The following is a 15,545-nucleotide window of genomic DNA, read 5'->3' on the forward strand; positions in this document are numbered from 1 at the left end:
AGGTCGATCCATTACATTGATGTCTTCATTCCTTTGCTGCCGGTCATCATGATGAAGTCGACATCCTTTCTTCGGGATCTTCATCGTACTTACGAATAGGTAACGGGGTAGATCGGCAATGACAGAATGCTATAAGGGTAATAATCTGGGATTAACCCATGAATGAGTATATGAGTACCTCTCGAGTTGAACAAATAAAACACATCGAGAGTGAGGTTCGAAGGTACAATAAGAGGTTCCAAGCAGATAGATAGTTGCTCGAAGTCCGAACCAGAGTGAGAAAAGGGTTCAGAGCAGCGAGAGTAAGTATAGCGTCTGATACCAGAATAGAGCACTAGGAAGGTGGCCCGTGAGTTAAATACAAAGCCAAGCATAGGAATAACCATTAGAAATAGGATTGTACAGGTGAGTCAGGTTTCGATCCTGTGGAACTGTGGGTTATGGGTCCACCATGTGGGTTAAAAGTAGGAAGAGGGGTGACGTCTTGCACGATCATGTAAGCAAGGCATGTCAGAGGGTGGCCCGTCGATTATGTCGGCAACAACGTCGGTACCAAGGGCGAGGGACGAAGAGAACCATTTTCCTGCTCGTCGAAACGAGGCGGACCAATAGGCAAAGTTCTCGTCCATCGGTGGCTACTGGAATGTCATCAACAATAGCAACAGGGTCTTACTGACAGAGTTGTACACCAAGGTGTTTGCACAAGCAGGGAATTATTACTGCTTATATCTTATAGATCATAGAAAGGGTTTAAACAAACCAATGGAAAGGGAAAAGTGTCTATCCTATTTAATCAGAACAATGGAAAGAAAAATGTGTTTAAACACATATTTCAACATATTTCAAGGGTATATCCTTCTCAAGGACAAGCTGAGCATGATATCCATGACAGGATATAACGTAGAAAACTCTTTAGGTAGGGGAGAGAGATTTTCATGACATTATCCATACAACGGTGTTTGGATAATAGAGCAGGAAACATTTAGCATTGGGCTTCAAATGTTCTTGTTGAAATTCAGAGTACCATAGACATGCTTCGAGATAGCATTGACATGGTCATCCTGTGAAGATCAGACTTTGGAAACACAAAGGATCCATCAGGAATAACTTGTAGAATAAGTCTTACAATTTCCTCATGGAAGAATGGTTAACCTTGTTAAAAAGGAAACTATAATGATAGGTCCTCGGGACAGGTGTGCTAGGCATGACATCACCTTACTGGGTCACATAAAGACCAATGTTATAACTCTTGGAAATATGTTCCAACCATCATATCTGACTGAGATTCAGATCTGAATGGTGTTAGGATAACTCAGATTTCAGGATACCTGAGAAGAAAGTGCAACACAAATTGTCAAGATGACATTTTAAGATTCTCGGGAATTGAACTATGGAAGCGAGTTCTGCAACAGGAGTTCATCATTAAACCAAGGAGAGGATGAGGTGGCTGATAGGCTCAGCAACAAATCATCGAGATTTCCAAAGGATTTGATTTCCACAATTATGTGAACAAGGAAATATCATTTGTCGGATCAAATGATATAATGATGTATGCTCGAGGGAAACATACACAACTGAACAATGATAGAAGGGTGCACCCAGGAATCTGGACTAGGTAGCACGATCAATGTTCGAATGATGATTCAATAAGCAATAGACTTAGAATGGAACTATAGACCAATAACTTCAAAGCAAATAGGGTTGCTAGAAGTTTAGAATTTACACATCACAGACCATTTGTCGGTATTCCGGTTAGAATTAACACGGAGACCAAGAAATGAACGCAAAAGGCGAGAGATATTACTATATCAAGAATTCTCAAGAGGTGGTAAAATTACCACGACATTCTTGACATAAAAGGTGGTAATATTCCAAGGTAAAGAAGAGCAAATGCTGGATAGCAAGGATCTCAAGGTATAACACAAAACACGAATGATTTTGTGTTTAACGGAAGGCAATAAAGTGGTCGGGGATAACACAAACCATTGAGGTGCGAGGATGGTATATCTAATCAAGAATTCGATATATATCTTGGAAGAGCTCAGGATGTTGATGATGACCACGACACATTTGTCGAGAGATTTCATGAAGATGTAATCGGTCGGCGATGACATCAAGTCAAATGATGATGCAACGAAAGTCAAATAATACTTGAAGAAGAACTCATAAGAAGTTATGCAGTTCCGTGATAATTTCGAGATACCTGAGGGGTAATACTCGATGACAAATCAAAGTAGAGGTTGGACTGGGGTATTGCTCTACAGAAGACAAGCGCTTAAACTTGCACGTGAAATGGTATTTAAAAGAGAACATGGTCGGAACCACGATTGCAAAAGGCCAGATCCCGGATATAAGATGAACTTATACCAAAGGAATAATTTAGTTTAAGAGAAGCTTTAATGATAAGATCTACATCATGTCCATGGGCATGAACACAAAGTTCAAGGTCGACTCCCACTTCTCCAATGCATAACCTTTCATTCACTTCTCACTTTCGAAGAAGTTGTAGTGTTTGAAATTTTATCTGGCAAAATACCAGAGGTGTATGACTCGCGAAAGCTTTCGAGTTCACACAGTTTAGAGAAGGCATATGTTCAACCCATAGGGGCTTCTTAGAAACATATACCACAAGTTTCAAGAGTAAATATTACAAGCTCGAAAGTAGAGCAAGGTTGAGAAAGTAGATGATACCATTTACAAAAGGCATTATGTATCCGAGGGAAGGCTCACAAGGTTATTGAATATGAAGGACACTGTCGGATAAAATCCATTAAAGGATCTGCCGGTCCATAACAGAGCCGACGTGTGCATCGGCACAAAACCAGAGGAAGTAACAATGCAAAGGCATTGGATTATGGAAACAACTGACTAATCCAGAGCACAAATGCAAAGGAATTATGATTTTCAATTCAAGGGATCAGAAGCAATGTTCTGATTAGGGATGGATAAGTTGAATAGCCTTAGGGGTACAATCAACGGCAATTGGATTTGTTGAGAACCAGCTCATGTTTAAAATGATGTCTGAGCCGGAAAGATAATTTAGAAGGATCAACTGATGATTGCGTGCATTCGCACTCATGTTGAATCAAAGGTATCAAAATGACGGTGTCTAAGGATACTAATGAATATTGCCAGACATATGGAAAGCATCCATCATGCAAGCAGACAAGTATTGCAGAGCAATAAGCTACTAAGGATTTTGGAGGATCGAATAGTATTTCGATGACCATTGTGAAACACATGAACAACTGGGGGATGAGCGGATACTCGATAAGTGCGAGAATTATCCGTAGGGGTATTCAGGTGGCAAGGAACTACAAGGCAGTGGGCATAAAGTATACTCGAAACATTATAGAGAATTTTGGGTTATCTTGTAATAACAAGATCAACTGGGAATAAAAGTAAGAACGATAGGTGTAAGTATTTATCCATAGGGATATTTCGGTGGAAGGGAATTGCAAAAGCAACGGACACAAGGTCTCGAGAGAATATCGGAGAGTATCTTCGAAATCATCTAGTTCAGCCGGTGATCATCTGGACTGAAGGGGCTCTCCGAGAGAAAGTATTTTCGAGAACCTAAAGTTAGATTTTAGTAAAAATCGTTTAACCTGAATAGAAGAGAGTTCAGAATCCCGGAGTAAAGATCGAGAAGTAAAAGATCCTAATACCACCCAATGGCGACGTGGGCCCATGGGCCGCACAGCCATGTTAGTAAAAGTTTTTGTAATGTCTAGACTCAACTTCGGCCAAGGAGTGTGGAAGGGGGATTCCTACAGGCATTCGGCTCTGATACCAACTTGTGACGCCCCCGATTTAATCGTACACTAATCATACACGCAAACGTGTACGATCAAGATCAGGGACTCACGGGAAGATATCACAACACAACTCTACAAATAAAATAAGTCATACAAGCATCATATTACAAGCCAGGGGCCTCGAGGGCTTGAATACAAGAGCTCGATCATAGACGAGTCAGCGGAAGCAACAATATCTGAGTACAGACATAAGTTAAACAAGTTTGCCTTAAGAAGGCTAGCACAAACTGGGATACAGATCGAAAGAGGCGCAGGCCTCCTGCCTGGGATCCTCCTAACTACTCCTGGTCGTCGTCAGCGGGCATCACGTAGTAGTAGGCACCTCCAGTGTAGTAGGAGTCGTCGTCGAAGGTGGCGTCTGGCTCCTGGGCTCCAACATCTGGTTGCGACAACCAGGTAGAAGGGATAGGGGGGAAAGAGGGAGAAAGCAACCGTGAGTACTCATCCAAAGTACTCGCAAGCAAGGAGCTATACTACATATGTATGCATTGGTATCAAATGGATTAAGGGAATCATATGTGGACTGAACTGCAGAAAGCCGGAATAAGGGGGGATAGCTAGTCCTTTCAAAGACTACGCTTCTGGCAGCCTCCGTCTTGCAGCATGTAGAAGAGAGTAGACTGAAGTCCTCCAAGTAGCATCGCATAGCATAATCCTAACCAATGATCCTCCCCTCGTCGCCCTGGGAGAGAGCGATCACCGGTGGTATCTGGCACTTGGAAGGGTGTGTTTTATTAAGTATCCGGTTCTAGTTGTCATAAGGTCAAGGTACAACTCCAAGTCGTCCTGTTACCGAAAATCACGGCTATTCGAATAGATTAACTTCCCTGCAGGGGTGCACCACATAACCCAACACGCTCGATCCCATTTGGCCGGACACACTTTTCTGGGTCATGCCCGGCCTCGGAAGATCAACACGTCGCAGCCCCACCTAGACCAACAGAGAGGTCAGCACGCCGGTCTAAACCTAAGCGCCCAGGGGTCTGGGCCCATCGCCCTTAGCACACCTGCACGTTGCGTGGGCGGCCGGAAGCAGACCTAGCCTAGTAGGCGTTCCAGTCCAATCTAGCGCGCGCCGCTCCGTTGCTGACGTCACGAAGGCTTCGGCTGATACCACGACGTCGAGTGCCCATAACTGTCCCCGCGTAGATGGTTAGTGCGTATAAGCCAGTGGCCAGACTCAGATCAAATACCAAGATCTCGTTAAACGTGTTAAGTATCTGCGAACGCCGACCAGGGCCAGGCCCACCTCTCTCCTAGGTGGTCTCAACCTGCCCTGTCGCTCCGCCTCAAAGTAACAGTCGGGGGCCGTCGGGAACCCAGGCCCACCTCTACCGGGATGGAGCCACCTGCCCCTTCAGCCCCCATCTCCGAACAGTATCACAGGTAAGGTAACTGTGCAAAGTATATTGTATATGCTCGTGATCACCTCCCGAAGTGATCACGGCCCAGTAGTATAGCATGGCAGACGGACAATAGTGTAGGGCCACTGATGGAACACTAGCATCCTATACTAAGCAGTAGGATAGCAGGTAATGGTAACAACAGTAGTAGCAAGGATAGGCTATGCATCAGGATAGGAACAACGAAAAGCAGTAACATGCTACACTACTCTAATGCAAGCAGTATAGAGGAGAGTAGGCGATATCTGGTGATCAAGGGGGGGGGGCTTGCCTGGTTGCTCTGGCAAGAGAGAGGGGTCGTCAACACCGTAGTCGTACTGGGTAGCAGCGGCGTCGGTCTCGGTGTCTAGCGAGAGAAGAGGGGGAAGAAACAATAAATATAATGCAAGCATATGCATAGTGATGCATGACATGACAAGTAACGGCGTTAGAGGTGCCCTAACGCGGTAGTAGGTGATACCGGTGAAGGGGGATGACATCCGGGAAAATATCCCCGGTGTTTCGCGTTTTCGGGCAGAGGAGCCGGAGGGGGAAAGTTGCGTGTTCGCTATGCTAGGGATATGTGACGGACGAACAGACTGTGTATCCGGATTCGTCTCGTCCTTCTGAGCAACTTTCATGTACAAAGTTTTTTCATCTGAGGTACGGTTTACTTTATATTAAATTTTAAAGCTTTAAATGATTTTTTTAATTCTGAATTTATTATAATTCGAAAATAAAACAGGATATACTTTCTATACCCATCGTGGGATAGCCACAGTGGATGACAGGTGGGACCAAGGGGTCCAGTTGACTCAGTCAACACTCTAGTCAACAGTTAATTATTTGACTGTTAACTGGTCAAAACTGCAGATCGGGCCCAGGCGTCATTGACACATATACAACATTTTCGTTTAAGTGGATAATTAGAGGAGGTCCACCTATCATTGACTAGTATTTTAATAGGTTTATTTAACTAGTTAATTTAGAAGTGGGGATCCACATGTCATCTACTATTAGACTAATTAACTACTACTCCTACTAATTAAACTACTCCTAACTAGCATGACCGGCCACACACGGCTGTGGCACAGCTGGCCACACACACCACACATGCACTACACACACACGCGCTGTACACACAACACATGCATACATAGTGCTAGGGGTTAATTCTGTTCTCTATTTAGAAAAGATAGCATTTTGTGATTTTTATAGGAATTAATCCATGCATCAAATTGATTTGGTCCAATGGAAACATTTGAGCTTTGACAAGTGTACTATCTAGAAATATTATTCTTGCTCCTGTTAACAGTGTTTAGTCACAGTTTAGGGGCTGTTTAGAGGGCTAGTCAGTGTAGAAATAGAAAAGCTAACTAGTAATAGCTACAGTAGGTAGTAGCAATAGTAGATTCAGTAGAGCAGCAGCGGCATGCATACGAGCTGGGCGCGGGGCGCAGCGCTGCATGGTGACAAGCGGCGGCAGCCGCGCGTGGGCGTGGCCTGGCTACGACGGGGCACACACGCAGGCGGGCGGAGGCATACGCCGGCGCGGGAAGTGGCAGCAGCATCAGCAAATCAGCAACAATAGCGGAGCTAGCAGGGAGCAGGAACAGAGTTTTAGCGGCAGCAACGGCAACACATGAGGCAGCGGCCACGAGCAGCAACAGTTGGGAGGCGCGCGGCAAGAGCAGCAGTAGACGCAGGCGGGCGCGGCGCGGCCGTGCGTGGCGGCAGCAGGAGCAGCGCGAGCAAATACTCACGCACGTACGTACGCGTACAAGCGGACTCGGATGAGCTCGGGACGGCAAACGGCGACCAAATCAAGGCTGAGGAAGGGGGAATCCGGAGGAGAAGCTCACCAAGGAGCCGGGGACGTGGTCGGGGAGGCTAGGGACGGTCGGGGTCGAGCGAATCGACGACGGCGGCCGTCGGTGCAGGATGTCGAAGACGAGATCGATGGCGGCAAATCGGTGCCGCTCTGCTCGATTTGACGCTCTGGATGGACGAGGTCGACGATGGCGATCCTCCTGAACTCGTCGGTGCGGCGAGCGGTGGCCGGTGGCCGCGGGCTTGACGACGGCGTGGTGACATCCCGCCCGGCCATCAAAACAGAGAGAGGGGGAGGGGTGAGCGAGAGGCTGTGGGGAGAGCGCGAGCGAGGGGGGTCGGGGGCTAGGGTTAGAGGGAGGGGCACCGGGGTCTTGTAGGCCGGGGTCGCCGGCCGGATGGCCGCCACGACGTCGGCCGGTGCCGTGGCGGGCATCGGCTCTGCCCACGACCCCCTCTGTGAACAGAGGAGGAGGCGACGTGGGGAGTGGGCTGGCCTGGCCTGGCCAGCTGGGCCTTGGCCCAGGGGAGGGGGTTTTCCTTTTCTCTTGTTTTATTTTCTGTTTTGCCCTTTTCTTTTTTTTGTTTCTTTTAATTACCTTCTGTTTTCCATTTAAAACTTGAACCAAATGACTTTTGTAAAAAGTGGAGCCTTGACATATAAATACTATGCAATAAGCTGCACTGCCACCAAAAGTCTAGTCCCCATATAATTTAGTTTGATACTTTATTAATTAGTAATGGCATTTAAATCATTTTGATTGATCCTATTTTATTTATATTAGAGCATTTAAACACTTTATAAAAACGTGGTCCTCCGTCATAATTACTTATGCATTATTTGACACAACCCGAACAATTTAGTTTTGATGTTCGAAAACTTTTGTGGTTTGCCATATTTTGAATTAGAATTTTGAATCCGTTTTTGAACTAACGTGAGGTTAACAACAGTAACCCTGGTGACGTGGCATCATTAGCAGGGAACTACTGTAGCTTAATTATCCGGGCGTCACATTGAACTTGTCAAGTTGACTTTGAAGCACATCCAATTTGGATTCCTTGACGGAGTCGGTACCCTCGTGCATATCAACCAAAGTATCCCAAATTTCCTTTGCATTCTCAAGACGGCTGATTTTGTTGAATTCTTCGGGACACAATCCGTTGAAGAGGATATCGCAAGCTTGAGCGTTGTATTGCAGCATCTTCAACTCTTTCGCGCTAGCTTCACGGTTTGGTTCTCTCCCATCAAAGAATTCACCTTACAAGCCAATACACACAATAGCCCAAACGGCGGGGTTATGTCCAAGAATATGCATTTTCATCGTATGCTTCCAACTAGCAAAATTAGTACCATCAAAGTAAGGACCTCTACGGTGGTAATTTTCCTCGCTAGACGTCATACTCTCCTAGGTCGTGAAACCAAGGCTATGATCACCAAAGCTATGGAAATCGAGGCAAATGGAGACTAAGGCTCTGATACCACTTGTAGGATCAACAGTATATCTAGAGGGGGGTGATTAGACTACTTGACCAAATTAAAATCTAGCCTTTTCCCAAATTTAAGTCTTGGCAGATTTTAGCAACTTAGCAAAAGTCAAGCAATCAACCTACACATGCAAGTCTAAGAGTATAGCGGCGAAATGTAAAACATTTACATATGAAGGTAAAGGAAGGAGTTTGGAGGGAGAAAACGCAATGTAGACACAGAGATTCTTGGCGTGGTTCCGATAGGTGGTGCTATCGTACATCCACATTGATGGATACTTCAACCCACGAAGGGTAACGGTTGCGCGAGTCCACGGAGGGCTCCACCCACGAAGGGTCCACGAAGAAGCAACCTTGTCTATCCCACCATGGCCATCGCCCACGAAGGACTTGCCTCACTAGGGTAGATCTTCATGAAGTAGGCGATCTCCTTGCCCGTACAAACTCCTAGCTTCAACTCCACAATCTTGACGGAGGCTCCCAAGTGACACCAAACCAATTTAGGAGACACCACTCTCCAAAAGGTAATACATGGTGTGTTGATGATGAACTCCTTGCTCTTGTGCTTCAAATGATAGTCTCCCCAACACTCAACTCTCTCTCACAGATTTGGATTTTGTGGAAAGATGATTTGGGTGGAAAGCAACTTGGGGAAGGCTAGAGATCAAGATTCATATGGTTGGAATGGAATATCTTGATCTCAACACATGAGTAGGTGGTTCTCTCTTAGAAAATATATGTTGGAAGTGTAGGCACGTTCTGATGGCTTTCCTTACTTATGAAGGAAGGGTGGAGGGGTATATATAGCCTCCACACAAAATCTACCTGTTACACACAATTTACCAAACTCGGTGGGACCGAATCAGAAAACTCGGTCAGACCGATTCGGTTCAAAATGTGAACGTTAGGCTTTTCGGTGGGACCGACATATCAACTCGGTGGGACCGATTCCATTAGGGGTAGGGCATAACGTAATCTCGGTGAGACCAATTACACAAACTCGGTAGGACCGACTTTGGTAATAAGCTAAACAGAGAGTTGGTCAGGCAAACTTGGTGGGACCGATTCGCTCATTTTGGTGAGACCAAAACGTTACGAAAGGGAAACAGAAAGTTTGCATTGCGAACTCGGTGGGAGCGATCGCTCATCTCGGTTGGACCAAAACATTACGAAGGGAAATAGAGAGTTTGCAATCCCATCTCGGTGAGACCGAGATCCCTATCGGTGAGACCGAAATGACTAGGGTTTCTGGCAGTGACAATGTCAAGTGAACTCGTTGGCGCCGGATAGAACATTTTGGTGGGGCCGAGTTTGACTTTTGGTTTGGGACATATGTGGATATGAGAAAGTGGTTGAGGGTTTTTGGAGCATATCACTAAGCATTTTGAGCAAGTAAGTCATTAAGCAACACCTCATCCCCTTTTAATAGTATTGGCTTTTCCTATGGACTCAATGTGATCTTGGATCACTAAAATGAAAATGTAGAGTCTTGAGCTTGAGCCAATGTGTGTCCTTAGCATTTTGAGGGGTCCATATTCCTAATCCATGCCATGCCAATCATTGAACTTTTTGAAATGATCATCTTGAAATAGTATTAGTTCAATGAGCTATGTGTTGTTAGTAATTACCAAAACCACCTAGGGATAGTTGCACTTTCAGGCGAGCAGCAGCGCGGCGGCGATGGTGAGCGTGGGCCACGGAGCCGTGGCCCTGGGCAGACAAGGCCCAGGCGGGCGCGGGCGACGCGCATGTGCGGTGGAGCGGGGGGAGCGAGGAGCGGGCGGCTGCGTCGAGCAGGGGGGAGGGGTCCGCGGGCGCGGGCCGACAGCAGGGAGGCGGAGGGAGCCAGGGCGCGGAGCTGCAGCGCTAGGCGACGGCGGGACTGGATGGAGGAGAGGCCGGGCCTCACCGTGGGGCCGTAGGGTCCGGGGCAGTGGGGGTTGAGGAGGAGGACGGATACGACCGGGCGACGGGGAGGCGAGCGGTGATCCGGCGGGGGAGGCGTCGGGTGATGCCCCGATCCAGATCGGGATCGGGGGAGGGGGCGAACGTGGGTGGGGGAGTGGGCGACGGGGGTTAGGTTTCCCCCCCCCCCCGGTGGGGGATATGGAGGGGGAAGTGGGGCGCTTGCTGGGCCGGCCTGGCTAGCCCAGTGGCCAGTTGGGCCGAAGCCCTGTGAGGTGGGGGGGTTTCCTTTTACTTTTACTTTCTTTTTCTTTTTTCCTTTTTATTTATTTATTTTTTCTTTACTGTTTTAATTCATTTTAACGTATTTAGGCATTTTGTAATATTGTGGTTCCTTCACCATAAATGCCTAAGCATTAATTGTCACACTTCGAACATTTTTGTTTTAATGTTTGAAAACTTTGGTTGTTTGCCATTAATTCAAATTTGAATTTGAAACGTTTTGGGACTAACGCGTTATTATCAACAGTAATCGAGGTGACGTGACATCGTTAACATGGGATTACTGTAGTTTAATTATCCGGGTGTTACAGTAATATATGTTGGTTTGGTATCCTGTTAAGTGATTGTGTGCTAGATGATATAATCTCTCGGCGAGTGGCGGACCTAGGAACTGAGTAATGGGGATGCCATACATACAAAATTTGGGAAAGTTACACTACAGTAATTTTTGCTTAAACATCATTGTAAATCCAATAGATCGTCCAAAATAGCATTAAGTTGCTAGAAAGTTAATGTTAAGTAGTATTCCCTCTGTAAGGAAATGATCTAAATGCTCTTACATTTCTTTATAAAGAGATTATATAATATAGCCAAAAAAATTGGGGAGTGGGCGGGGGGAGTGCCAGGGCGATCGACGGATCAGGGGCCGCAGCGGAAAGGTTTACGGGAAAACATTTTCCCCTAGATAGAGGTCAACTAATTTTTTGAGTTTACGAAATTTGTTTGAGTAGTTTTTTTTTAACTCTCTCAAACAAATTTTTTGCATAGGAAGTTGAAGATGTTCTAAGGGCCTGTTCTGATCTCCTCCCGCTCCACGCTTCACAAAATCCTGAAGCAGATACGAGCCGAACGAAAAAGCAGCTAGAAGCTAGCTTCAGGAAGCAGAGATCGATCGTAGTGTAAAATCGTGAAGCGGCCTCGGCCCCGCTCCACCGATTTGTGAAGCTGGAGTTGGCCGATATTACAAGCGAACTGCCACCGCCAAGTCATACGAGCCGAACCGGTACGCTCGATAAACTGATCGTTCCACGTTCCCTCGACTGTGCTCCCTCGCTACTCCTCTACAAGGCCGATTTTGGGCTGCCTCCAGTCGGCCCAACTAGCCCAAACATGCCACAGCCCTCCTAGCTGGGCTTTTCCATTGCTGCTTAGTGGTTGTTTGGATAATAAATATTAGCATTGAGTTTATATAAAACGAGTTTTTACCTGATTTTTAGGAAAACCAGTTTTACTAACTTCTTTGTTAATAGTCAGTTTACAGAAGACCACGTTTGGATTGAAAAGTGGGTTTGTCCAGTTCCCTATTCTCCGGTGATTTTCTTGTTCTCGACTTTCCGTCAATGGAACGCAGGTAATGGAACTGGGTAGTTGATCTCACCGGACGGCCGCGTACACGCACACGTAGAAAGTTGCTACCATGGGCAAGCATCTGCCGGCTGTGAAATGTACGAAACGTACACGTACGCGAGAGACACAAGAGGATTCATGGCAAAAGCCTCCTCGGATCCACCTTCCTCTTGGTCGTTCACGCTGCATGTACGTAGGCATTCATGGCCATGGCACCCCTGTCTGTGGCTATGTACCCTCGCCGTTGGGGTTAAGGACGAGAAAACCTTTGTGCCCACGGGTGCAAACCCTTTGGTCGACGCCAAGCTGCAGGCATATATGGCTCCTCCTGCTTTGTTGTCACGTGTCGACGGCTCGCCGCGAACGCTCAACGAGCTGACCTCGGCGGCGGTGACGACGACCAGGACGGACGACACGGAGGACGCGTCAGCCGTGGCGCGGCGGCCAGACGAGGACGTACAACCACGTGGTACGACTCACCGGCGAGCTGATCACAGCCGCCGTCGTCTCACTGACCCTCGAGCAGGCCGGAGATATGTATTCAAGGACGTGGCAATGGCCACCAGCCTCGGTAGCTTCTCTTCGCTCATGAAGGGGCCCGCTGGGATCGGCAACAGAGACGAACGAGGATACGCAAATCGAGTTTTTACAAAAACGACTAATAGTCGTTTTTCCACAAACGCGAAATTCTAGGTTATAGAAAATTCGGTTTTCCAAATCCACAAATTAGTTAGGCTAGCCAAACGTGATTTTAGGTTGTTAGGCCGTTTTCTTAGTTTATATAGAACGGATTTTCTACAAACCACCTATCCAAACAACCTCTTAGAGTGAGAAGCTACTCTGAAAAGCTGAATTTGTGAAGTTTTGGAAAGCTACAGGACATCAGAACAGGCCCTAAGTTTGTTTTCTTTTTATTTTGAAATCGGAATCGCGCGGTTCTAATTCGGCACGTGCTGGCCGTGGCGTACTGCCGCAGTGGGTCTCTGGGAGCATGTAGCCCACGGAGTTATTAGCATGTCGCAATTTTTCTCTTTCATCAAGCAGAGATCAGCGGATCAATGAGCAACACGTCAGTACTTGACCACACATGGTTTGGTAGCTGGGCCTGCTGCACCCGTGCTACGGCACCGCCACTGGCGCGTGGGCCCGCTCCTCGGATCTTCTCATTCTCGGATTCTCCGTCTCCTTGGAATTTTGAATTCTCGCTATTTACTGTCGGAGAGAATACGGACGTGAGATCCATGCACACGAAAGACCCCGTCGTGTGCAGTAGCACACATGCTGGACATACATGCATCGACAAAGACAACCTTGCTAGGATGCTAGGGAAGGAAAATCACAAGCTTTCTCCAATCTTAGTCACCTTTGGAGATTTCTGGACCATCGTCCAATCATTATCGCCACTTTTAGTCCTGGTATGACATACTCTAGTACTCGCTCCGTTCCGAATTACTTGTCTTAGATTTGTCTAGATACGGATGTATCTAGCATTAAAATGAGTCTAGATACATCCGTATCTAGACAAATCCAAGACAAGTCATTTAAAACGGAGGGAGTACTATATAGGAGTATAATATAGATTAATCCCTCAAAAATATATACTGTTGTAAGTATATATATAGATTAAAAGTTCCAACAACGTTCTGCAAAAAATTACAGATCCAGACTGATTTATTTATTTTGGCGAAAAAATATCCAGACCGATTTGACACAGCTGCACAATGCAACATAGTAGCAACACGTTACTGTACATCATAAACATGTTGCGCCACAGATTTCTTTTTGAATTACAACACCCAAACCATAGGGGAAAACGGATCACGTGCATAGCTATCACTCGTTCCCACAACGTAAAACCCAAGCAAAGCTTGGTACTACTTCGTCCTCGCCAGCTCCTGTCCCCCCAATGGCAGCCTTTCTCTCGGCAAGCTCAAATCCAGCCCCGACACGCTCGCACACAAGACAACACATCCTCACTCCAAATTACAAAAACGCCCCTAAGCTTAACGGTAGGCCTCGGAGAAGAAGACAACATTTCGGTCTTTTTCCCTCCGGCTGCTACGGTTTATTCCTCTCTCGAAATAAAATGCCAAGCAAAAGTTTCGGATAAATATTTCCGCACGCCTCTCAAAATATGCAGACTCCCGAGAAATAAAGTAAAATTATGTTTAAAACTGTTCTCTTTCAAAAAGTTGCGGTGGAGCTGCCGTCGCCGCTCTCCCGTCCCGTCCGGTCAGGCCGCCAGGGGCTCCGGCGCGAAGAGGTCGTCGAGGTCCGCCAGCTCCACGAAGTCCGCCGAGGGGTCCCACCTGCTGCTGCACGCCGCGGGGAGGCAGAACTGCATCAGGTTGTTCAGGGAGGTCTCCTCGTCGACGAATCCCAGGCCGAACGCTGCCGTCACCTCCTCGTCCGCGTTCACCAAGGACCAGCTGGTGGTCGCCGACTGGGAGGCCGCCGTGGTGGAGGGCGACGGGGGAGAGGCCGCCCTACCGTAGGGCGACGGAGGAGGGGCCGCCGTGGTGGAGGGCGACGTGGGAGAGGCCGCGGATGTCGACGGCGACGGCGCGGACGCCGTCACGGTGGAGACGGGCGGCGAGGGGGAAGGCGCGGTGTACTTAGTGACTGCGCTCGGGCCGCGGAGGCGGAGCACGGCGGAGTCATAGACGGACTTGGCCTCCTCGGCGGTGTTGAAGGTGCCAAGCCAGACGCGCCGCCCCAGCTTCGGGTCGCGGATCTCCGCCGCATACTTGCCCCACGGCCGGCGCCGCACGCCGCGCAATCGCCGGGCCGCCCTAGCCCCCGCGGACCAATCATCCCCGCCGCACGCCACCAACGTACGCGCCTTGCCGGCCGCGGCCGCCCTCAACCTCTTCTCGCGCGTCCAGTGGGAGGAGCTGCTCACCGCACCCGCCGCGGCGGACGGAAGAGAGAACCCGCGCGGCAGGCCGATCTCCCGCACGCATCGCCGCGCGCCGCGTCGCTGAGGCCGGTTCGTCTCCTCGTCGGAGTCGTCGGTGGCATCCGCGTCCAGAAAGTGCACGCGGACGACGCGGCCGGCGGCGCCGCCGCCGTGGCCTCCGGGGAGCCGCCAGCAACCGTCCATCACCGACGAGAGTGGACCGCGGCAAGCCCCGATTTCATCAGCTGGCAACGGACGAGCGGATTTGGCGGAGCTCCCTTGTTGGTTGGGTGTGGTTTTGGGAGGGTTTTAGAGAGAGAAAGGATTGGATGGGGTTCGGCGCTTCTCTCTCTATCTCCAACTGTAAACAGAGGGAGGGGGTGGAATGGGTGAAGTGTAAAAGAGGGTGCAAGAGGGAGGCGTGAACCGCGCGGTCGCAGGGGTATTTATGCAAACTTGCCATCTCTTGGAGCGCCACTGCCCACGGACCTGCGGGGCCCGGGACCAACCGGGACCCGTGTGTCAGTTATGAAACGATGGTGCCCCCCGGTGCAAAGCTGCTTCCGGCTTGGCGGGCGAGCCGCGCTGCTGCGGCTC

The 15,545-nt window shown here is 48.4% G+C and overlaps 2 protein-coding genes across 2 annotated transcripts; both read right to left on the reverse strand.

Annotated features, from left to right (window-relative positions):
- Positions 1-6,576: 6,576 nt before the first annotated feature.
- Positions 6,577-7,466, reverse strand: LOC147975084 (uncharacterized). Its single transcript, XM_087520266.1, has 2 exons — positions 7,063-7,466; positions 6,577-6,796 (listed from the first exon to the last, which is right to left on the reverse strand). The coding sequence occupies exons 1-2, from the start codon at positions 7,464-7,466 to the stop codon at positions 6,577-6,579; spliced, it is 624 nt and encodes a 207-aa protein (XP_087376392.1).
- Positions 7,467-13,778: 6,312 nt separating this feature from the next.
- On the reverse strand, positions 13,779-15,343 carry LOC125551099 (uncharacterized). Its single transcript, XM_048714257.2, has one exon. It carries the CDS (start codon positions 15,150-15,152, stop codon positions 14,283-14,285), a length of 870 nt encoding a protein of 289 aa, XP_048570214.2. The 5' UTR covers positions 15,153-15,343; the 3' UTR covers positions 13,779-14,282.
- Positions 15,344-15,545: the final 202 nt, after the last annotated feature.

The sequence above is a fragment of the Triticum urartu genome, chromosome 4A (genome assembly GCF_056163025.1).
Source record: "Triticum urartu cultivar PI428250 chromosome 4A, HENAU_Tu73, whole genome shotgun sequence".
Lineage (NCBI taxonomy): Eukaryota > Viridiplantae > Streptophyta > Magnoliopsida > Poales > Poaceae > Triticum > Triticum urartu.